Genomic DNA, 24,713 nt, shown 5'->3' with positions numbered 1-24,713 from the left:
GTGAAATTGTTTGCTTCTAAAATATGAAAAAGGCACATTTTCGTGCTAAGACATTAACATCAACTCTTGCTGGCATGATGGCCTGGTGATAGTCACTGAATATAGAACAAGGAAACAACGTACCATGGAGCAGCATAGAATCCAGAGGAATAATTAATTGCATATGGTTAGAGAAAAAGGTCTGTGCTTCTGTTATGTACTTTCCACTAGATTTATAACCCTGCATATTTTGCATGCATTTATGCATATAAATGATTATATTTATGATATTAAAGTTACTGCTAAAGTAATTGTACCTGATGGTTTCCCTCTATATCAGAAATGCCTTCTCCCTCTTCTTCACTGGTAAACCCTCCTAAAGACTCAGATATTTCTCATTCAACTGGGCTATGTTCTGCTTATTAAAACTTTGTTATGATGATTTTCCATATTCTGATTAAACAACTATATTTCACCTTCTGTCCAAATGTATGTCTGGCCTTTATTACATACAGATCAACTGCTTTCTTTACTGAAGATAAAGGATTCTCCCAAAACAAGTTTATTATTTAAATGATTTATCTAGGGCTTTCATTTGTGCTATGAAGTAAGGCATTAAAAGAAATACAAATTGAAAAAAGATAAGTGTATGCTTGGCCTGCTGAATAACAAACGTTAGGAATAATTCAGATTTTTGAAAAATAGACTCAGGGATGGAAAATTGGATAAGATGATTAAGAAAAATATAGTGAGATAAAATTTTAGTTGTCGACGTACTTCTTACAGAAAGATACTCACTTGGTGCATTAATATTGGCCAATATATTTGAGCGATAAGTGTTTGATATAAAAAACAAAAATCTAATTTTCTGGGTTTTTTAAGATTTTTATTTATTTATTTGACAGAGAGATAGAAGGAGAGAGAGCACAAGTCGGTGGGAGCAGCAGAGGAAGAGGGAGAAGGAGGCTCCCCGCCAAGCAGGGAGCCAGACATGGGACTCAATCCCAAGTCCCCAGAATCATGACTTGAGCCAAAGGCAGACACCCAACCGAGCCATCCAGGTGCCACCCCCCCCCCCAAAAATCTAATTTTCTTAAGAATGCATTTTTTCCCATTAAAGTGATCTTTAAATGTATAGTTAAATTTTGATGTGATCTTCAAAATTTGAAAATTTGGGGTTTTTTTACATACACATCTACACAAATCAAAAATGATCAGATAGCATTTCTGAGTTTAAAGTTTAAGACATATGATCATTGATACTCTGAAGATCCAAAGCATTTTACTGACATAAATCATGAGGCAGAGTCATGGATCCTTGGTCTCGAGAATAAGAAATAAGCTGTAAAAAATTACTTAACATAGAGTCACATTCCAGTCCCCACTTAACAACTCTAATGAGTTTTGCCTTTCTCCAGGGCGAAAAATAGTATGTTCTATATTAAATCATGCTAATTACAACTTGAGAATAAACTGATGACCTGTTAGGTCAAATTGCTTCCCAAATGTCCATATTAGGTTTAGGTTCTGTGGTTTGACATTTTGTAGTGAGATTGGGAATCAGCTGTGGAATGGATCCTCTGTCCTGATCTACATTTAAGGTGTATCATGTGCCAAGTTTTATACCCAGAGCTGGCCAAACATAGAAGGATAGAGGAAGAGAAGAGGAGGGAGTCTATCTTCCCTGGACTCTCAGTTAGGTCTCTGTCTCACTCCCTCCATTTTGTATGTCTTTCTTTTTTTTTTTCTCAACATAAGCATAGTATGTGCTCATTGTACAAAATTTTCTAAATGCAAAAATATATCATGAAAAAGCAATCAAAATTAACCATAAGTCAGACACCTTAAGAATCATCATTAATATTTTAGGGTATATCCTCACATTGCTTTTTTCTTTTTCTTTTCTTTTCTTTTTTTTTGCACAGTTTTTTTTTTTACACAATTACGTGCACAAATTGTGCTCCTAACTATTGCTTTTATTGGATTAATCCAAAGGGTCGTTTCTCAGAAAAAACAACTGAAAGGGTATAAATAAGGAGTGACATTTTAGTGGTAGATTTTGGCTATTGACAAGGAGGTGGCTACCTCCTCCACCAAAGCTAAGATCTAGTCTTATTTATATAAATAGTACATTAAAGCTTCATTTCATGAACCCATCCTACTGCCCATTTTATTTTACTTTTTGTGAGTAATTTGATGACAAGTTTTTTCATCATGAATGTATACCTACTAAGTATTTTGATTTTCTTATTTGTTTGATTGTTGCATGGGAGTTATGACTCAGGAACTTAAAGTTTAGCTGAAAGAACAAGTTTCAATTAATGCAGTTTAGAATTTATTGACCTTGGCTCTTGATGACAAATTTAATCAATTAATGACTAACGTGTTTCTGACATACAGAGAAATCCAAGGTATAGCTATGAAATGCCAACAATGACTCATGATTATCTTCAAAGTTAACTGCAATATTTTTTCATCTTGGAATTCAAGGCCCTACCCAAGGCCCTGTCCAATTTCCATTTTTAAATTTGTCCTTAGGATTTTTTTTTTCATGATATAATGTATGATATTTCTGAAAGAACACAGACTTTATAATTAACTCTGATTTCAACGTCTCACCATAATATGTTTTCTCTGTCATCTTGTCAATTATTTATTTTGTTAAAACTCTAATATACCTACTTCACTGAGTTATTGTAAAGATTAAATAAAATGAGGTACATTGTGTGAAATACACAGCATGGTAACTAGCACAGAGGAGCATATTCAAGAATGTTATTTCCATTCTCTTTCCTTTGATGAGACTTATATGCCAGCCAAATGAAATTTTATGTTGGCTTCCATGCCCTCCCACCCGCCTCCCTCCCCAAAGAATTTGCTCATATAGTCCTCTCTACTTTGGGAGATACCTCACTTATTTTTACAATTGAGACCTTTTTATCTTGGAGATACGAATCAAAACATGTTCTTCACAAAGTATTTCCTCACCCTGCCCCTCTAAAAAATAATATGTTTTCTGAAATTTCATCAGAATGCTTTATCTATACTTCTCTTTTGGTCATTATTACTTCTTTCCTTCCATTATAACGATGTGTATACATAGACAAGCTCCAAGTTACTTAAAAGCATGAATTTTAGAGTATAAGGCATTCATTTATCTCTATCACTAATCTCTTGTGTGTCTGTGAAGTATGCAACCTGACTGTACCTCAGTTACCTCTTTTTTAAAATAGTGGTAATTATAGTACCCATTTTCAAGATTAGTATGAGTACAGTGCCCGACACAAATGATCTAAATAATGATGGGGATGATTATGAGCTTTATGAGGGCAACTCCAATTTTATGCAACTTGGGAACCTCCACAGAAGCTGGCACCTAATCATAGCTAAGTAAGTGAGGAAATGAATAATATGTGTGTTGGAACATAATAATGGGAAACAGGTAGCCTGATGCTGTATTCTGTTGCCATAGGTTCCACTGGGTTCTGATACTTGTAACATCATGGGTTATCCCACTGTTTGTCTCTTAGTGTCTTTGACATGTGTTCCTTTGCCAGGATGTCAGGAGTTGTTACACAGTTCCTGTAGCTGTTTGAAGGAATAATTGCCACAGTGTTCTCATACCACGTATGTATGTTAACTTGAAAATACCCATTGAACTAAGATGTAACACACTAATACCGTGCTCTCATTCAATCACATAAGTAAACATATCTATTGACATTTTTGTTCTTGATACTTTCTAGTTCTTAACTTGCCTCATAACTAGCAGACAGAAACATATAAGGAGTAGATAGATCTTAAAATGCTGTATAAGGAAAGTCCCTGTGCAAATACTAAGAAAAAGAGAAAAATGTACACTCTGCACTATTGTGAAGTGTGAGAAAGAAAAGAGAGGAATGCACAAAACAAGGTGGTATGATACTAGGATTCAAACTGTCTTCTTCTCTGGCAGGAACCTAAGTAGGAGGTTAATATAAATATTTAGGAAGGTTTGGAGAGTCTGAGAATGTTTGTGCTATTGGAGCACAAACATAAGCTTTGACTGAGGATTCTAGGGACCTCTAGGAAAATCTATGCTTTGATTTTGTGCTTACACATACAATATAGGGATGAAAAGGAGGTGGACGTATGGGTAGACCTCAGGAAGTATTCCGAGAACCCCGTGGTCTGTGAATGGTATGCAGTGTATTTAGAACTTTCTGCATGACCTTGCTGAAGTGACGTAGAGATTCTGGAAGTTATGCTAAACCGCAAATGCCTTAGAAGTCATAGTATGACTGATTTAAAAACTCAAGAGTGTAAATGTGCTCCCTTCTATTCATTCATTACTAGGGAAATAATACTTATTTTGTGTGCAAAAAATGTTTGGAAATCAAAGCATCTTTATATACTGTCCTTGCCTTGATGCTACTCAGTGCTTCTCAAATCTCATTGTGCTAAAGAATTATTGTGTAGGTAACTATACAATATATAGAAATCAAAACTATATATAAATACATAGAGGTATTTTCAAGGTCAGTTTGGTCCAGCTATGATTTATTTTACAGTGATCAGAGGAAATGTATCCATCAGCATTTTGCTGATAAGCAATTTAAAGCAGTAGCTTGAAATCATTAGATGTCCCCAGCCCTTTTGAAAACCTGATGAAAATTATGGATCAACTCCCCAGAAGCAAATGCATATATACTCATACACAAAAGTCCTGAATATAACTTAAGAGATTAAAAAAATCCCCAAAGCCCAATCATGTACCTTAAGTTAAAATAAATCCTGCTTTAAAATTTATTGTGGGGCTTACCATGGTTTACCTTGGAAGTGTGAGCTATTTTATATTCATTAAATTCCACAACCTTTGGCACCAACATTTGTGAGAAAGAAAAAAAAAAAAGACTTATCTTAAAGAGTAAGAATGAAGTCAACCATCTTTATAGCCCTTATATCATCACACAACATTTCTTGACTCACGTCAATAAGCAGACTTATCCCCAGTAACCCCTATTATGAAGTGGGGCTGTGGGTTCCAAGAGTGAGTTGCTTTTGAATTATTGCATGACTTTTCACTAGATATTCAGTTTAAAAGGTTTCTTAAATATTACAATGACTATAAATTTGGTAGCATGTATCTTCCTTTATATAAGATGACAAAGCAGGTGAAAGTTTGTTCCAAGTTTTATCAAAATGGGTCTTCACCAGAGAGGAATTTCTTCCTTCAAATGTTACACAGTAGATTGTACCCCTTGTCTTAAAAAATAAATGCATTTGCAAGCAGTTTTTTGTTTGTTTTTTTTAAAGATTTTATTTATTTATTAGAGAGAGAGAGAGAAAGCACAAGCAGCAAGAGTGGCAGGCAGAGGGAGAAGCAGACTCCTCGCTGAGCAAGGAGCCTGATGCGGGACTCGATCCCAGGATCCTGGGATCATGACCTGAGCCGAAGGCAGACACTTAACCGACTGAGCCACCCAGGCATCCCACAAGAAGTTTTTAAATAGATGCCTTTTGTGGTTCAAGTTCATTGGTTAGGGCAGAAACGACTGAGTAGTTAGGTAGGGCAGAAACTATTAGTTGCCCATGCAAAAGCATCCTCTCTTTCGTACTTGCTCACAAGGCATTTTCCTGCAGATTGGAGGAGACAATGTGCTCAGGAAAGTGGGGCTGTCTCCCAGAACCCTGAACATGAAGCATGATTGGTTGTAGCAATTCATGATAATACCTACCCTTTAAATAGAAAAATAAAAGTGACTGATGATATTGCTCTGAAACTCATTCTGCCATTCTATCATTGGAATGTCTTTTTTGTCCCCCCCAACTTCTTGGCTCAGTTGTTCCCAACTGGATCTAGGTTTTACATTGCTAGAAAACTATGCTATCTATGTCTCTGTAGTTTCTGGTTTTGTTTTTGTTTGTTTGTTTGTTTGTTCATCTGGGGGGAGGTTGTTGTTTTGGTGTAACCAGCTTCTGTGTAGAGCAGGTCCAAGGATTCCATTTATTTTTTGCTGTTGTTCTGTTCTTGTTTTTCATTCTTTTACTTTGTAATAAAAGAAATCCAGGGTGGGGAGTTAGAGGTTGTGTTATGGAAATATATTCAGATAGAATTTAAAGATTCTTAAATAACCCACTCAAGTGAGAGAGCTGGGATTTTCACATTATACACCTAAATATCCCCCTTTTTTTTTTACCTAAATATTCTTGCTACCGTATGTTGCCAATATTTGTGATTGCATTTCATGGGAGAGTCTCTGTGTGGTTGTTGGAGGAGGCCCCAGGAAGATGGCACATTTTGGAGAAGTGGAGAGGAAAGTACAAATTGAGGGGCACCTGGGTGGCTCAGTCGGTTAAGCGGCTGACTTGATTTCAGCTCAGGTCACGCCTCAGGGTTGTGGGACCTCTAGGAAGGTCCTTCATGTAGCACTCCATGCCGTGTGTGGAGCCTGCTTAAGATTCTCTTGCACCCTCTCCCTGGCCCCTCCCCCCACAAAAAAGAAAGAAATTGAAAGAACAGGAGTGGAAAGTGGGCTCTGTGGAAATAAAATGTTTTTAAAGGACTGTTATCCACAGTTTTAGAAGTTACGGTTTATGATCTTTTCTTGGGGGTCAGAAGCTGACCTATGCTGAAAGTATGATCAGTACTCTGATCACAGTTTACACACTGAATTTATAAAACTGGTGGGAGAACCACTGAGCTCTTCTGCGGACCCTGTGTTTTTCAGGATTCACGTCCAACAGCCACTGTGCTAGTGCTTTATATAACACGGGGGCGCACTGAATCCTTGTGAAGGCACTATTCTCGTTGTCATTATTATTGTTATTTTAACGATCATCACTTCCCTCCAAGTGGGGAAACAGAAGGCACGGTAGAGTAAGCGCTGTCCCAGGGTCACACAACAAAACCGACAGAACTGCAATCTGCCTAATTCTCTGACTTCACCACCTACACAATGCCTTTGCCCCTTCCTGAAATAGAATGACTATGACTTAACAGTTTGATTTCTAATTCTCCTCTGGAAGTTTTAAAAACTGAAAAATAACTCATGCCTTTTTTTCTTTGCATATCTTTAAGAGACAGAAATATATCTGAGGCGAAGGGTGTAGATCTCACCAGTTGACAGCCTGCCACTTCTGTCATTTCTCCAACACATTTTTTTATAACCCCCTTGTGATAAAGCCTTTGTTTTTCCCTTAGTAATAATAAAACTCATTTAAGCCGGGCGCCTGGGCGGCTCAGTCGTTAAGCGTCTGCCTTCGGCTCAGGTCACGATCCCGGGGTCCTGGGATCGAGCCCCGCATCGGGCTCGCTGCTCAGTGGGAAGCCTGCTTCTCCCTCTCCCACTCCCCCTGCTTGTGTTCCCTCTTTCGCTCTGTCTCTCTCTCTGTCAAATAAATAAATAAAATCTTTAAAAAAAAAAAAACACTCATTTAAGCCAAGAAATTATTAGAGAATAGTAAGACCAGTAAAAGTCTTTAAATGTATTTTATCACACTTAAAGGCATATAACAACAACAACAAAAAAAGTTACCGGTATTTCTTTAAAAAGTCATTTAAAAGATATGTAATTCTATAAAAAGTGTAGATGTGAAATAGATCATCAACTCCTATTTCCATTAGATATCAGATCAGGTTGAAATTTGCAAAGCTACCTTCACCATATCTCTGGGTTTTGTTCTTGTAGGTGTTATTGTTTGGAAATGACTCTGAGAAAATAGTGCCCAATGGGTACTTTGAGCCAAATTCCTCCCTTTTCCCGCCTTCACCTATGCTTCCACCCTCTATGTTCTTCTTGGGATTGTTTCTCCTCCTCTCAAACTACAGAGCTGACTTTCTCTAGATGATTCTCTTTTTATTTATTAGACTGGAAATTCTCCTGTGATAAGCATACTCCAATGTTAAATGGAAAGCAGATGGTAAAAACGGCTACTTAAATGTGCTTCCAATGCTGTTGCTTGCCTAAATATGTGCATGTGTTTAATAAAGGAAAGAAAATGGATCAGTTTAATATTCTCTGTAATAAAGTGATGGTGGGTAGCAAGGTTTTTGTTTTGGTTTTTTTTTTTCTGTTGGTAACTGGTCTTATGTGCACTGATTTATACATAAAAATGTTCTTGGTACCTAAGGAAAATAAGCTCTTATTACATGAATGAGTTTATTAGAACTCTTCTGCCGTAGGCGAGTAAGCAGTTTCTTTATGAGTCCCTGAATTTACGTAAACATCTCTAAAATAAGAATGAGAAAATGTCTACATGAGATGCCAGGGCTGGTTCTGGCCCTAGATTATTTGACCCTTGCTTTTAATGCTTTGAGGAGTGACTAATATTAAGCAACATATTTAAATCATTGAAATTCAAATCATGTTTGGGTGGGTTTTTTTTGTTGTTTTTTTGTTTGTTTTTGGTTAGTCTAAAAGGGAGAGAAAGTTGTAATATGCTCTCAGGGTAGAGTCCTACCAGTTACTCGCAAAGATTGCATTCCTCCGTAAGCCTGAGATTAATGTACCATGAGACTGGAAGTGTTTACTGGGGTTAGGAGGAGGTAAGAGAAGAAAAAGGGTCAGTCATTCTTACTGTTTCTGGGTTAGGTAACAGAAAATCATCCCCAAAATAAAAAGTTGTAGATGCAGGAGGCCTGGCTGGCTCAGTCAGAAGAGCATGAGACTCTTGATCTTGGGATTATGAGTTTGAGCCCCACATTGGGTGTAGAGATTACTAAATAAATAAGTAAATAGATAAACTTATAAAAAGTCATAGATGCTTCTATTATATTTCATTGCAGTGCGTAATTATCACTGATGAAAAATAGCAAAGGCACTGATTTGGCAAGCCCTCCTATTTCTGAAACCAATAGGGCCTTAACAATTAAAACAGGCTTTCATAATTTACATAGGAGCAAAGGAGCCAGATTTTACTACAAAAAAAATATTATTAGCTTACAAGTCATATAAATGTGGATTTGCACTGAGTAACAGGAACTGGAAGCTGGAATGCTTTTAAAGATCTTCTAGAATTCCTGTTATTCATGAATCCTCTCTAGGGCTACTACAGTTAATAACTGTTCAAATCTATTTGGGTATCTCTAGAGGCAGGGAGCCACAACCAAGGAAGCTCAGTCCATATTGGATAACTCTTAAAACTATATTGGTCCAAATATTTATGTTATAATTGCAGAGTTAATTTATAATACTACATCCTATAATTTTTTTTTTAGTCTCTTATTGCTTATTTTTATTTAGAAAGGGATCCTAATGACTATATACTCTGTTGTAATGTATATTTTTTTTCATCTTTTTTTTTTATTCTTATGTTAATCCCCATACATTACATCATTAGTTTTAGATGAAGTGTTCCATGATTCATTGTTTGTGCATAACACCCAGTGCTCCATGCAGAAGGTTACATCCTATAATTTAAAGATAGCAATCACTGGCTGCTTATGCCCTCTCTTCTTCCGGCCAAAAAACCCCAGTTGCCTCGACTATTCCATGTGTGTATGTATGTGAATTTCTTTGTCATATTCAGTATTTTTAATGATTTCAGTATTCCCTTTTGATAGCTATAGACATCCTTGTCTATCTCCTTGTTGGCTTACCTTGCTGACATCTATGAGGATCATTTTAAAAAAGTTTTTTTTTTTTTTTTTTTTTTTAAAGATTTTATTTATTTATTATTTGAGAGAGAGAGAATGAGAGAGAGCGAGTACATGAGAGGGGGGAGGGTCAGAGGGAGAAGCAGACTCCCCGCCGAGCAGGGAGCCCGATGCGGGACTCGATCCGGGGACTCCAGGATCATGACCTGAGCTGAAGGCAGTCGCCTAACCAACTGAGCCACCCAGGCGCCCTATGAGGATCATTTTAAATTTTGCTTTAAAAAGGGATGTTTTTTAGTAGGAAATACTTCTGTCAATATCAGAAATAACCAGTGAGTGTCACTGTTCTAACACAGACAGATATTTATGGGTTTGTTGTCATATAATGATCAACAAATCCTTGCAGAAGCCATAAAAACTTGTAATTATGCAGAACACAGGCAGTGGGCTGGATAAATCAAGGGTCGTCTTATTCCACCCACATCAGCCACTATAGAAATTTTGGGCAGATTTACTGGTGCCTTTTTTTTCTTCACTAGTCTACTTCAGTTTTGCAAGAAGAGAATTTATTTTGCTTTCCGTTCAGAATAAAAGACTGGCCATTTTTTTCCCAAAATGCTCCTCCTACCACTCAACTTCATAGTCTGGAAATAACTTTCTCCTGAATTCTGATAAATATCATTATTTCTGATTTGATTTCAATTATTTAGTCAATGGATTATTGATATAAAGGGAAGACAATAATTCTGATTATGCATCTGTACCAGGTTTCCTTTTAGGCACTCCATGTATACTATTTCTTTTAACTCCACAACAATGCAATGAAGTCCTTATTCATGCTATTGTATAGATCAGGGAAGAGTCTGAGATAATGTTAAATAACTTGACTCAGGGTGACACAGTAATACATCTGACATTAGAAACCAAGATTATCTGACACCAGAGTTCCCATTCTTTCCACTACACCCTCCTCCCCTCAGACTATACATGCAAAAATGGGATGCTTAGAAACTAGTATCTGAGTCATTATGAATATGTTGGGATTTTGATGGACTCTGTAGGTAACACCTCTCTCACCACTGCCTGAATTCTGAACCAGTTGAGAAATAGAGCACTAGAGACTGGCAGATGGATATCAAAAGGTCAGCTGTATAATTGATGAAAGCTAAGAAAGTGGGACTTTGATGTGTGGCCAAATGAGCTTCTGAATTTCCTCTTCTTGTGAATTTGAGACCTGCCCGTCAACTAAGTGACACAGCTGAGAAACCTGACCCCCATAGTGTCAGACCCCTTATTATGTAGCAGAAGAAAGGGGAACAGACTGAAATGGAGAAGAAAGAAGAAAGTTTTTCCAAACTTGCAAATCACATAATCCTGATAAGCTAGGTTTTTTTTTCCCCAAAGGAAGAAAGGCCAGGAGTGAAGTCTACTCCACTGAAGTCCCCACTGAAGTCTACTGAAGTCGCTCCACATGGGACTATTTTTCTTAATATGCCATTTTATAATGCAGACTATTAACAAAAACAGAGAACAAATGAAAAGGAGAATTCAGTTCCTTCCTGCCATTAATCCAGGATTTTTTTTTTCTTTAAACAGCTGACATTTATTATTGATAACAATATAAAAAATCCTTTAAAGACTATCAGTATTGTATTACCAAAAGAGAGGTAACATGTTTATAAAACATTTATAGAATTAGATATGCAAAAAATGAAATTAGGAAGGAAAGTAAATGAACACACTACTAACCGGGGTGGGGGGGGGAACCACAAGAATCATTAGTACTGAAAAAATGTGAAATGAAAGCAGCATTTTAAAGAGTGCAGCGTACTGCAAGAGAGCTATAGTGCAAACTCATAATCAAATTATATATGCCCTATAGTTCCCTTACAAGGATAATCAGGTGTTTATCTTGTAAGCATTTGTGCAGTGATGAACTCTTAATTTTTTAAATTGTTAAAGATTCATTTAAAGAAGGATGTGGAAAAGCTATTCCCTGAAATAGATGTGTTTTTATATCTGCAATGGCAGACAAGATTATTTCATGCCTTGTTGGGCTTATTGTCATATAATAATTGTAAGGACTTAGGTTTTTACTCTTAGTGAAATGGGAGTTTACTAACTGAAGGGTTTCAAGTAGAAGAATCATATTAGCTGGATATCATTTTAAGTTCCTCTGCCTCATGTCTACTCACTCTCAACCCCAAACCTACCTTCATGCTGGTCAGTAGAGAGAACACTAAAGGACTCACAGCAGGGAAGAGGATGAGAAGATATGGATAGGTTCTGGATAAACTTTGAAAGTGGATTGAATGGGGGTTATGAAAGACAGGTATTAAGATTTTGGCCTCTAATGTTTTCCCCATCAAATGACATGGGAAGACTATGGTTGAGTTGGGTCTGGGAACAAATATCAGAACATTCATTTAAGAATGTTGAGTTTGGACATGATTCTTTCAGACCAAGTAGATATGTAAAAAGACAGATGTAATATAAATGCCTGGAGTTAGAGAGAGATATTTGGATGTGAGATATGCATTTAGGAGGTATGAGCATATAGATAAACTTAAAACCATGAAACAAGTTAGATCACCAAAGGTAGGGAAAAAAGACAAGAAGAAAAAAAAAAGATAAAGAAGAGAAGGGTCCAAAGATTGAGTCACAGACCTTTCCAAAGTTAAAAGTTCAAGACGTGAGAGGAAGACACAACAGAGATTAAGAAGGAGCATCTAGTAAGATTGAAGAGTCAACCTGTACCACCCTGGAAGCCAAGTGAAGATAGTGTATCTAGGAGAAGAGCACAAGCAATTATGTCAAATGTCCCTAATGTAGCAAATAAGATGAAGACTAAGAATCCACTGTTGATTTTGGCAGTAAAGAGAACATGGTGACTTTAGTACAAGTCTTAGTGGAGGTATGGAGCAAAAGAAAAGAAACCACAAAACTTATGGAAGATTTAAGAAGAGGAATTAGAAATGTGACTATTGACTGTACTTTTGTGGAATTTTGGAGCAAAAGGGAACAAATAAATTGGGGGGGGGACATCAGAAGAACTGGATCCAAAAGACGTTGCTTTTTTTCCTTCTTCTTTCCAATTTTTTTAAGGATTAATGCTTGCATGGTGATGGGAGGCTGGTCTTGTTCTGTAAGGAGAGAGATGGAGGAATTATCGGGCTGCAGCAGGTGGAGGGGACAGAAACTGGTGTATAAGTAGAGGGGATGGGCTTAGCTGGGAGTGCAGTTTATGTAGAGTATCAGGCAGGAAGTCAGAATATATGGTACAGATGCCAATATGTGGGTGGGAGCTGTGGAAGTTTTCTGCAGATTGCTTCAATCTCAGAGAAATAGGAAGCAAAATTATCAGCTGAGAGTGAAGAGTGGGGAGGAGGTGGGTGTTAGAAGACAGAATTTGAAGTGAGGGAATAAAATATGAAATAGTCTTCTTGGTGAGTAGAAAAATAAGATGACCAGGGAAATACATTGACTGCTGGTCAACATTAAGGACCGACTTAAGGTTATTGTTATGAATTTGAGAGAGATAAGTCTACACATGGGCATGTTTTTTCCTTTAGTTGTGGTTTAACTGTTCAGGTGTACACAAGGAATTGATGTGATATGTACACACACCCATCTCATATTTAAAAATAAATTGTTTTGTATATTTACTATTCCATTCAAGAGCGTCCTTTTAAATAATATTCATGGCCATGTTATAGCTTGTCTAAGATTGTATTCTTAAAAAGTAATACAGATGCTTGACAACATGTGTCTAAGACAGTTGCTAATATTTTTCCTCCTTTTAGCTTTTTCCCTCTTGACATTGAGCCCGATTTTAAAAGCAAACAAAAAGAACACCTCAACTAACATAACTGAGTATGTAAGCATTGAAAATTATTTTAGAGATCAATCTCATTCCCCTCATTGCAGATTAGGAAGACTAAAGCCCAGGGGAGAGGGAATAAAACACAAGATTCCATATAATTCTACTCATGTAATTTTCCAACTAAGCTTCACTTTTTTTTTTTTTTTTTTTTTTTTTTTAGAGCCATAGCACAGATCCAACTCTGCCTTATGTTATGATACGGCCAGGGGGTATTACTTGTTCAGATTTTGGCAGTCACATAAGAACAAGCTGCTGGAGCTTTCATTATAGATATTCTTCTGCAGAACAGGTGTGTAGAAAAAGGTCTATCCTATTTCAGATGCTCAACCTGTCTTCTCCCGTATATGCACCAGCTCAGTTGAAGCAGAAGCAATCTATGCCTGCGTAATATCACTCACACTGTTAAGAAAATGGCACTATTGTTGCCTGGTTACCTCTCCATTTTCTTAATTGCCTCTTCATAATGTGAGTTTCATAAGCTATAGCAACCCCATGGAAAATTCAGAATTACAGAGAATTACCACTGTCATTAGCTTTCCAATTTCCATTTGGAGTTAAAAATCTAGATATCTTATCCCATCTCTGCCATAGGCTTATAACCTTGGTTAAGTAACTGAACTTTGCTTCCTAACCTATTAAATGAGTAAAATGGACTTGATCAGTGGTTGAGATATTTTTAAAGTGGCTGCACCTGGGCTGTATGAGAAATGAAAGTGAAGTTTTTATTTAAACCAGAGCTACGGTGACTCAGTTTTCTACTCTCTGAACATCCTCTCGCCTTCCGCCTTCCTAGGTTTCCTTGAGAAGCTACACAGAACCCAAATGCTCCAAGGATCATGATTCTAAAACTGCTGGATGACAAGATCTAATATCTCTTTTGGCTCTGTCATTGTATCAGCCTGTGATGCTGCGATGGAGAGGTGTGTGTGTGTGTGTGTGTGTGTGTGTTAGACATGAATAAAGAATTCAGGCCAGAGATGCTTATGCCCCCCTAGTTGTACAGAGCCTTAAACCCTTACCACAGACAAAAGGAAAAGAAGTTGAGATCGAGATAGACCTTTGCCTTTTCATCTCATTTTTTTAAATTTTATTTTATTATGTTATGTTAATCACCATACATTACATCATTAGTTTTTGATGTAGTGTTCTGTGATTCATTGTTTGTGTATAACATCCAGTGCTCCATTCAATACGTGCCCTCCTTAATATCCATCACCAGGCTAACCCATCCCCCTCCCCCCCTCCCCTCAGTTTGTTTCTCAGAGTCGTAGTCTCTCATGGTTCGCCTCCCCCTCTGATTCCGCCCCCTTCATTTTCATCTCACTTTTAAGCCCTATGATAGAAATAACCCTGCATCTGTTAGAAGAATTTGTATGGTTAGAGGTGGTGGAGAATGATTAATATCAAAAATTTCCAAGCGGGGAAGAGACTGGTGATTCAGCCCTGAATCAGGTACTGGGCAGAGGCTATGAAGGCACCTGCCAAGATCCAGCCAAAACGCCAGTCGTCATGTGGTATCTGTCTCACATAATTCCTTATACATGAACTGAAGGTTACTTCAACATTTAGAGAAGTGAAGAGAAAGGCCCCTTCATATAGAAGTGGTTAATGTATAAGAGTTCACTAAAAAAGAAAAATGACAAAAGCCAGAATACCTCTGATTATTCTAATGAATAAGCTAAGGTAGTATTTAAATACTACTTTCAACATTCTTTTTATATTTATCTCACTACAGAAGTAACATAGATAGTGAATTCCAACTGCTGAAATGTATTTAAAGTTCAGAGAAGAAAATAACAAGTCTAAAATGTTATTTGAGATTAGCATTTTTAATACTCTAAAATATTTACTTTCAGCTTTTACGTAGCCATATATATATGTATATATATATAAATGATATTATAAAACCATAAGAAAAATTGTTGCCACCAGCAATATATAAAAGTGCCTTGGGATCAAACTCTCACAAATATTATTATCCATTTTAGCTTTGATAATACAATGCCATAGTCTTGATTTCTTTGATTACTTGTAAGGATTAATATCCTTTAGTATTTACTTAATTTTTAATATTTTTTTATATTTTAAGTTTGCTTTTAGAATAGAGCAGGATTTCCATTTAGGATTTTTTAAGTGACTTAAACTTATCACTTTTAATATTTATTTATTTATCTATCTATCTATTTATTTATTTATTTTTATTTTAAGTAGGCTTCACACCCAATGTGGGGCTTGAACTCAGGACCCCGAGATTAAGAGTTGCACGCTCTACTGACTGAGCCAGCCAGGTGCCCCAAACTATTAAACTATTTTTAAATAGTATGCTTAAGTACATGTAGCAATAGCCAGTGTAGATTAATGTTTATATAATGCTTTAGTGTGAAGGACTCATATGTAATATAAAAGTCACCAAAAAGGAACAATAGTGCAGCATTAACTTTTTTACTCATTAAATTCATGTTAAGCTATTCTATTATTTGAAATTAATTTTCTTAAATTGCAGACTATTATATAAAATTTTATAATAATGAAACGTAAATTTCTCCATTACCTCCCAAAGCCACTCCCCATAGGTAACTACTATTACCTCTTAATGTATACGTTACTCTATGGTCTTGCTAATTTATATAGTATAGGTAAATACATATCATAAGGGTGGGTTACACCTAGGGAAGTCACAGTATAATAGCTTTTGAAATTTAATTTTTCACTTAAGAATATAGAATAATATCTTTCCATATCAGTACATGTAGATCCACCTCATTCATTTTTTTTAAGATTTTATTTTTAAGTAATCTCTACACCCAACATGGGGCTTGAACTCACAACCCCAAGATCAAGAGTCACATGCTCTGCCAACTGAGCCAACCAGGCACCCTCGCCTTGTTCATTTTAATGGCTCCTTCATAGGATTGTAAAATTTTGACATATAGTTGTATTTTATGATTTTTTTTCCAACTTTATACACAATATGGCAGTAAACATCACTGTGCATCTGTATTTGGGCTTTGTATGTGTGTTTCAGGAAGTGAGATTCTCAGAAGTAGAATTGTTCCATTAAAGTGTATGTGTATTTTTAAAGTTACTGCCAAACTGCCCCCCCCCCCTCCCAAATGGGACTTGCCAGGTTAAAGTCCTATCAACATTATATGGCAGCACCCATTTCTCTACATGTTGCCAGCCCTGGCTATTATCACTGTTTTTAGAAAAAAATTGTTGGCCATCTGATGGCATTTTGTTTTAATTTGTACTCTTTAATTGTTCCTAAGTTTTCACACTCTTTTTCAAGAACAATCTCCTTAGATATGTTAAGGAATGACTGCAATTTAAAGTGTGTCTTGATTTCCTCTCATTCAGTTGTTAATATTGGATTTCTAAAAACTTTTATAATTAATTCCTAATTTTGTTAGATGGTAGTGAGAGAATGTGCTCCCAAATAACACTTATTTGGCCCCATAAAAGAGAAACCCTATGGCTGTCTCTTCCTAGCAGCCTGGTGATGTGCCACGTGGGTTGATCCAATTTCACTTTAATCTGATGATTAAATTCAGTGCTTTAGGGGCGCCTGGGTGGCTCAGTCGTTAAGCGTCTGCCTTCGGCTCAGGTCATGATCCCAGGGTCCTGGGATCGAGTCCCACATCGGGCTCCCTGCTCGGCAGGAAGCCTGCTTCTCGCTCTCCCACTCCCCCTGCTTGTGTTCCTGCTCTCGCTATCTCTCTCTCTGTCAAATAAATAAATAAAATCTTTAAAAAAAAAAATTCAGTGCTTTACTTAGATCATATTGCATATCCCATACCTACTCCATATCTATATTACAACTATGTGAAAAGTCAGGTTGCAGAAGGTTTGATAAGAAACATATTATCACCCCAGTTCAATCATTTAGAAACTACTTTTTTAAATAAGAGACTAGAGACTTCAGATCATCCACTAACATCCCCTCATCTTACAGAGACAGAAATTAAGGAAAAGTGAACTTCCCAAGATTAGCCACTTAGTCAGTTATGATTCACTTTCATTCTGAACTAACGAATAAATGAGCATTATTTCTTTGAAAAGAAAAAAAATCATACTAACAACTTTGATCCTAATCAAGAAAAACAATTGTAGGGTAAGTTGCCTTAGCATTTATAGTGTATAATTCATTCTGATTTAGAGATCAATATTCATTGAATCAGTGAGTGGTTTGAAAATAACATTGATGAGTCTCAGCTTTTGCATTTCAGCGACTTCTGACATTGGCTGCCCTCCCTTTCAAGATTATATGTAGCTCTTCTGGTGACATTGGTGTCCAGATTTATCACTGTATTTAGGCTATTTAACCAGATTAGTGTAGGCTTTACCACTGAGTCAGACTACAGGCCGAATTTTGCCTTAGTTATAAATCTTCATAAGAGAGGGGTTTCACAGCAATAGCAAGTTTGATTTCTAATATTTAGAAGTAGTCTGAAAATACTTAAAAACCAAAATTTTAATGAAATATTTTAATTCATTTTTGTGTTTCTGAGGATTAATTAGTCTAATATGGTTTCTTCTTTCATCATTCTTTACTAAACTTTCTATAATTTTTCACACAAGATTGGAAACATTTGGCCAGATATACATACTGACACAGAAACTAGTTTTTTGAAATTGATAAACATAGACGTAGTGGACAAACTTTCCAACTATATTTAGAATAAAGAGTTCTTCCAAGATCAACACTATATATTTTCAGCTCTTTGTTTTATTTTGTTTTTTTCCAAATACTCCACTTATAGCTCTTCACTTCCTCATTGGTTTCCTTTCTTCTGAAACCAGCTGTGATCATTGGCCAGGAGTCTGTCTTGGCCCCTCTGTGCCTTTTTTTTCTTTTTCTATTTTTCTTTCCCAAGAGTTTATTTCTTATATAGGTTCAGCCTTCACCTTTATGGGCATAGCATCTCAGTCTATATCTCCTGTTCCTATCTCTCCCTCAGGCTTGGGAACCCACATACTGAATCATCCCAGATTCAACCCAAAGGTAGTATGTCTGAAACTAAGCCTATCCTACCTCATACCTACCTGACCCTCCTCCCCGCTTGGTCAGTAGAAAACATGTGTCGGGTCTCTGGAACTTGAAATATTAACAGGAACTATTATTTTATTTCTGTCTCTCCTTTTTATCCAATTCTCCAGCCAATTGTGGTTTTCTGATGTTTCTTTTGCAATGTTTATTCATGTATTTGAGTTTCTATTGCTACAATCTTGATTGGAATTTCAACCCTTTAAGAATTCCCAGATGTCGGGGCACCTGGGTGGCTCAGTTGGTTAAGCATCTGCTTTCAGCTCAGGTCATGATCCCAGGGTCCTGGGATCAAGCCCCGCATTGGGCTCCCTGCTCAGCGGAGAGCCTGCTTCTCCCTCTCTCTCTGCTACTCCCTCTGCTTGTGCTCTCGCTCTCTGACAAATAAATAAATAAAGTCTTAAAAAAAAAAAAAAGAATTCCCAGATGACCTTTGGGGATCTATACATAATCTTCTATACACAATTGCCAGATGTGTCTTCCTAAACTTGCTTTCAATAATTAGGGCCTCTCTTCAGTATCCTTCAGATGCAGTTAATGATTTAGTGAAAAAGACAAGACATTTCAGTTTTGTTGACCATTGCATGATTGGTCAACAAAACTGCAAGGATTGCAAGGATTACATGTTTCTTGGCTTCCTTATGCAATTAATTCTCTGCATTTGTTGGTCTGAGTTCCACAAACAGGCCTCTAACAAAGCCTTTGCTATTCTAGTTTCATACTTTCACTCATTATTTCTCACACTTGAATTAACCTTGTAACCTCCTTGGTCCATCCAAATTCTTTATACTTTTCAAATTCAGCTTAAATCCTGAAGATTTAACTGAAGATATTTAGTTTAAAATTATTATGGCCATTCTGGAAAAAATTCCAGTCTTTTTCTCCCCAAAATCATTTTATCTGTTTTTTTTATAGTAATAGCACATTTATCATATTCATATCACAACTGGAAAACCTAAATAGCCTTCTACATAACTGCTAGGTAAGAAACCTGGGCTTAAGTCTCAGCTCTGTGACTTCCAAGCGTATCTTAGAATATCTCCTACCAAGCCTGTATCTCCTACCAAACCCATAATAACACACACTGGATCTCATTTGGCCCATCTGTGAAATAAATAGGGTTAGATTAAATAGTCCTCAAGTCCCTTTCAGTTTATGATCCATAAACTGGTATTTAAAGGCATTTTGTACAACATAGTATAAAATATACTCTACTATTATAAAACAAACTCTAGGATTATAAAATAGACTCTATTACATGTTTACCTGGTGATCATTAAATTTCTTAAGCCCATGCCCTTATAAGAATATTCAAACTTCAGAATCAAAATAAAGGACAAACTAGAGAATTGTTTTATTTCTGTTATTGTAAGAAACCAATTTTATTTAGTTGACATGCTACTAAAGTGTGGGATTACCTAGTAAATAGGTTCTGCTACCAATTCTAGTGTGAGGAGGAATCCCCACACCAACAAGCAGTTCTTGGGATACCAGCTAAGTGTCTTAAAATTCAACTCAATTATGACTCTATCTACCTGGAGATAGCCTTGGATTCCATAGGTTATGGGCTTAGTCCTGTAAGACTCCCCTCCCCTCCACTCAACTCCAGATACCAGTCATAAGTCCAGGTTATCACCTGTGCTTCTGATGGACGAGCTACAAATTTGACCTTCCAGCAACCCCCTCCTTGGACTTCAGATGCTAGTAGCAAGTTTAGGTTGTTACCTGTACTTCTTACCAACTGGCTATAAATCACAGATTCCCACAATCTCTTCCTTCCTTGGGTTCACTTAATTTGCTGGAGAGGCCCACAGAACTCAGACATTTTACTTACCAGATCACCAGTTGACACATGGGGTGCCAGATGGAAGAATGCATAGGGCAAGGGATGTGAGAAGGAGAATGGAGCTTCCATGTCCTCTCAGGTGTGCCACTCTGGCCAAATCTCCAAGTATTCACCAACCCCGAAGTGCTCTGAACTCCCATCTTTTTGGGTTTTTATGGAGGCTTCATTATATAGGCATGATTGATGAAATCATTGGCCATTAGTGATTGAATTCAGTCTCTAAACTCTCTCCTCCCCAGAGGTCAGGGGGTAGGACTGGAAGTTCCAACTCTAATCATCTGGTTGGCTGTCCTGGCAACTAGCCCCCCCTCCTTAGGTGCTTTCCAAAAGTCATCTCATTAACATAACAAAAGATAATTCTATGCTCTCATCACTTAGGAAACTCCAAGGATTTTAGGAGCTCTGTGCCAGAAACAAGACAAAGACCAAATATATATTCTTTATTATAAATCACAACATCACACCTACATATTAATCGAATAAGCTTAGGCAATTTTTATTGAAAAAAAAAGCTTACTAAGTACAAGGCACTGTGCCAAACATTAGTTAACTGGGAATGGGGAGAGGGATAAAGAAATGAATTCAAATGAATTCTACCTTCAAGGAATCAATTGTCTCATGAAGGAGGCATACAGATAAAGATGAAGGAATTACTATAATTATAAGCATAAGAAGTGTTGATTGCTACCACTTACTATGAACTGGGACCTAGGCCAGAACTTAACATTACAAATGCTATTTTATATACACAAACTTGAATGTTTACAACAATATTCCAAGGTAGATATTATTTTTCCTGTTTCTGAGTATATACTATCCACTATATTTTATTAGGTATATTTTGAGGCTTAGAAACATTTCTGGAGGAAGGCTTATTTAAAGGGAACGATTTAAAGGGAATGATTATTTCTAAATGGAGGTATCACTTAGAACGGTGACTGTCAAGGTAGCCTTGGAGCTGGCTCTTCTTTCAAAAGAGGAGCAGACTTTCCATTGATCTTGTGGGTAGAGAAGGCATTTTAGGCACAGAGAAAAGATTGACCAAAATTCAAGAGGCAAAGAAGTAGAGGTCGTATTCGGGGAATTCTGGTGGATTTAATATGGTTGCACAGAAGAGCAGGGAGTGAACAAAGAGAAAAATACAGCTTTTGAGCTTGAGAGGGCAGGGTATTAGAAGAGGGTATTACTCACCCAGGGAAAAAGTAATTGGAAAATCTAGCCATTCTAAACTTTTTCAAAGTTGACAGCTAAATCAGCTTGCATAACAGCACATAGACCTACCCAACCTGCTTAGTTTCTAATGCAATTTACTGAAAAGTTGTGTCTTCCTACGCACTTCTTCATGACTAATTCGACCTGTGCCAGATAGTGGTTTTACAGCAGCTACAGTCAACATGAAAAGCTCTTTTTTCATGATAATTTTCTATTCTCTTTCTGGTCTACTGAGTTTCTAAGCAAAATTTTTCTTACTCTTTTGTTCGCTCTTACAGGCTTGCAAAAGTTGTGCTCTTCTCATTGTGGGCTGGAGAAGAGTGTGTGGGCTGCCAAAGGCAAACATAATACAGGTGAGTTATGAGGGCAGATTTTCAGGTGCTCCCACCAACTTTGCTCTTCAGTACAATGGAGTAGCCACTCCAGTCTGTGGGGAGTGAAAATTTAACACTAATTTGCATATCACATTCATGTTATTAATTATCAATGTGACACTTTAGCTTATTATGCAGTTTGCAAAGCACATTCATATCTGTAATTTATTTAGTTCTATCCCAAGCTTCTAGTGAAATTGCATTTACTTAGAAATGTCTTTTGCAAAATCTTACATACAAAAACCTTTGTACCATTTGTTCTTAAGAAATGTGTTCACATGGGGTGCCTGGGTGGCTCAGTCAGTTAAGCATCAGTCTCTTGGTTTCAGCTCAGGTCATGATCTCATGGGTCTTGAGATCAAGTCCCACGTCCTGCTCTGCACTCAGCAGGGGTCCTGCTTGAAGATTCTCTCCCTCTGCTCTTCCCCAACCCCCTCTCTCTCCTTCAGATAAATAAATAAATCTTTGAAAAAAAATGTTCACATTATAAAATAGTAGCTTGGTAAGTATTAATAAATTAATTAGCTAAAGGTCATTGCCAAACCATTTGATATTCACTTACAACTTTTAATGTAAGATATTTAATATACGTTATATAGAATCTATATTATATATAATTTATATATATATATAATATATATATAGGCAGTCCCTGACTTATGATGGTTTGACCTACAGTTTTTCTGCTTCATGATTGTGCAGAAGTAATAAGCATTCAGGAGAAACTATACTTTGAATTTTGATCTTTTCTGGGCTAGTGATATGTGTACCATACTTTTTTTTTTATTTACTTATTTTTTTAATTTAAATTCAATTAATTAAACATACAACATATCATTGGTTTCAGAGTAGAGGTCAGTGATTCATTGGTCTTATATAATACCCAACGTTTATTACATGTGTACCATACCCTTATGATTCTCTGGGCAGTATCAGCCACAGCTCCCAGCCAGACAGCCAAACAATCATGAGGGCAAAGAACCGATACACTTAGAATCATCCTGTACCCATACAATCGTTCTGTTTTTCACTTTCAGTAGAGTATTCAGTAAATTACATGAGGTCACCAAAACTTTATTATGAAATAGCCTTTGTGTTAGATGACTTTGCCCAACTGTAAGTGTTCTGAGCACATTTAAAATAGACTAGGCTAAGCTATGATGTTCTGTAGGTTAGGTGTACCATGCTATACATCAGGTCCTGAGGAACCTCCATACTATTTTCATAGGGGCTATGCCCGTTTATATTCCCACCAACAGTTCACAAGGGTTCCTCTTCCTCCACAACCTTGCCAACATTTATTATTTCTTGACTTTTTGATAATAGCCATTCCAACAAGTATGAGGTGCTATCTCATTGTGGTTTCAACTTGCATTTCCCTAATGATTAGTGATGTTGAGCATCTTTTCATGTACTTCACCATTTGTATGTCTTCTTTAGAAAATGTCTATTCAAGTCCTTTATCCAGTTTTTAATAAAATTTTTTTTGCTGTTGAGTTGTAGGAGTTCCTTATATATTTTGAATATTAACTCCTTATAGGTCATTTGCAAATATTTTCTTCCATTCTGTAGGTTTCCTTTTTTTTGCTGATTGTTTATTAGCTGTTGAGAAGCTTTTTAGTTTAATTTAGTCCTACTTGTTTAATTTTACTATTGTTGCTGGCACTATTTGTGATTTTTTTTTTGTCATATCCAAATGTTTGTTGTCAAGGAGCATCTTCCCTATGTTTTCTTCTAGTAGTTTTATACTTGTGAGTCTTCCATTTACATCTTTAATCCAGTTTGAGTTAATTTTTGTGAGTGGTGAAAGAAAAGGGTCTAATTTCCCTAGTCTGTATGTGGTTATTCCGTTTTTCCAATGCTGTATTGGTATTATTAATATATCCTGTGAACTTTGTTGCCATGACTCCACCTTTGAAAAATGTTCTGCTTCCTTCTGTCAAAGTCAGATTTCTGAGACTATAACTAAAAACCAATCTGTTATCTTAGCATGCCTCTCAGAAATCAGTAGGCCACCTTTTTTCTGGTATAAAGTTTGCTATTCTTTCTGTAGTACTTAACATCATTCACTATTTTGCCTCTGGATAGCTTTCTTGTATTAAGTATTATACACAGGAAATTATCAGAAGTTTTTGCATACCCAGAAGAAGGTGGAATGAAAATTGGCAAGGATAAATGATGAGTCAATGAAGAATCACATGACTAAAAACAGGCTTTTGGATAACATTAAATGGCAATTAGAATATTAGCAGGAACTGGTATTTATCAAGTTATTCTACGTGCTGAGGACTGTGTTAAACTGTGTGGGTTGACTCCTCTCAGCAACACTATGAGGCCAGGGTTCCTATCAAATACAGATTAGATGAATGAGGATCAGACATGTGAAGTAACTTGTCTGTGGTCTAGCCACTTCTTCCCTAGTAGGGGCTTGAACCAGGACTTGAATCAGATCTGCCTCCTAAAAAGACAGAGCTCTTGACCATTTACAGACATTGGTGCAATCCTAAAAATTAGTGACACACAAAATTTCCAACTGTGGAAATCAGAACTAGAAGCGTTGTTAGAAAAGGAATATTGTTAGTTTGTCTTCAGACCTGTGTATGAGATAGTATTTTTACATGATAAGCACTAAAATCCTATGTGTAGATAAATAAGTGACTAAAGAGGAGAAGGATAATTTACTAGGCAACTCTAAGTGGATTTTTTTTTTAATTCCACAATTTCAAGTTCTTATTTTTATCACAAGTGAGTAATTTGTCACACTTAGATTCACCTGTAATATTAAATGGTGTGTCCTT

The 24,713-nt window shown here is 36.6% G+C and overlaps 1 protein-coding gene across 1 annotated transcript in view; it reads left to right on the top strand.

Moving 5' to 3' along the window:
• ANO3 (anoctamin 3) overlaps window positions 1-24,713 on the top strand; it is a 416,780-nt gene that overhangs the window by 104,777 nt on the left and 287,290 nt on the right. The window contains exon 2 of the mRNA XM_021685869.1: window positions 21,820-21,894. Coding sequence (XP_021541544.1) covers window positions 21,820-21,894 — 75 coding nt within the window. The remainder of the gene's footprint in view (window positions 1-21,819; window positions 21,895-24,713) is intronic.

This window comes from Neomonachus schauinslandi, chromosome 11 (genome assembly GCF_002201575.2).
Source record: "Neomonachus schauinslandi chromosome 11, ASM220157v2, whole genome shotgun sequence".
NCBI classification, from domain to species: domain Eukaryota; kingdom Metazoa; phylum Chordata; class Mammalia; order Carnivora; family Phocidae; genus Neomonachus; species Neomonachus schauinslandi.
The sequence above is the reverse complement of the archived record's forward strand: the minus strand, read 5'-3'. Positions and strand labels throughout refer to the sequence as shown.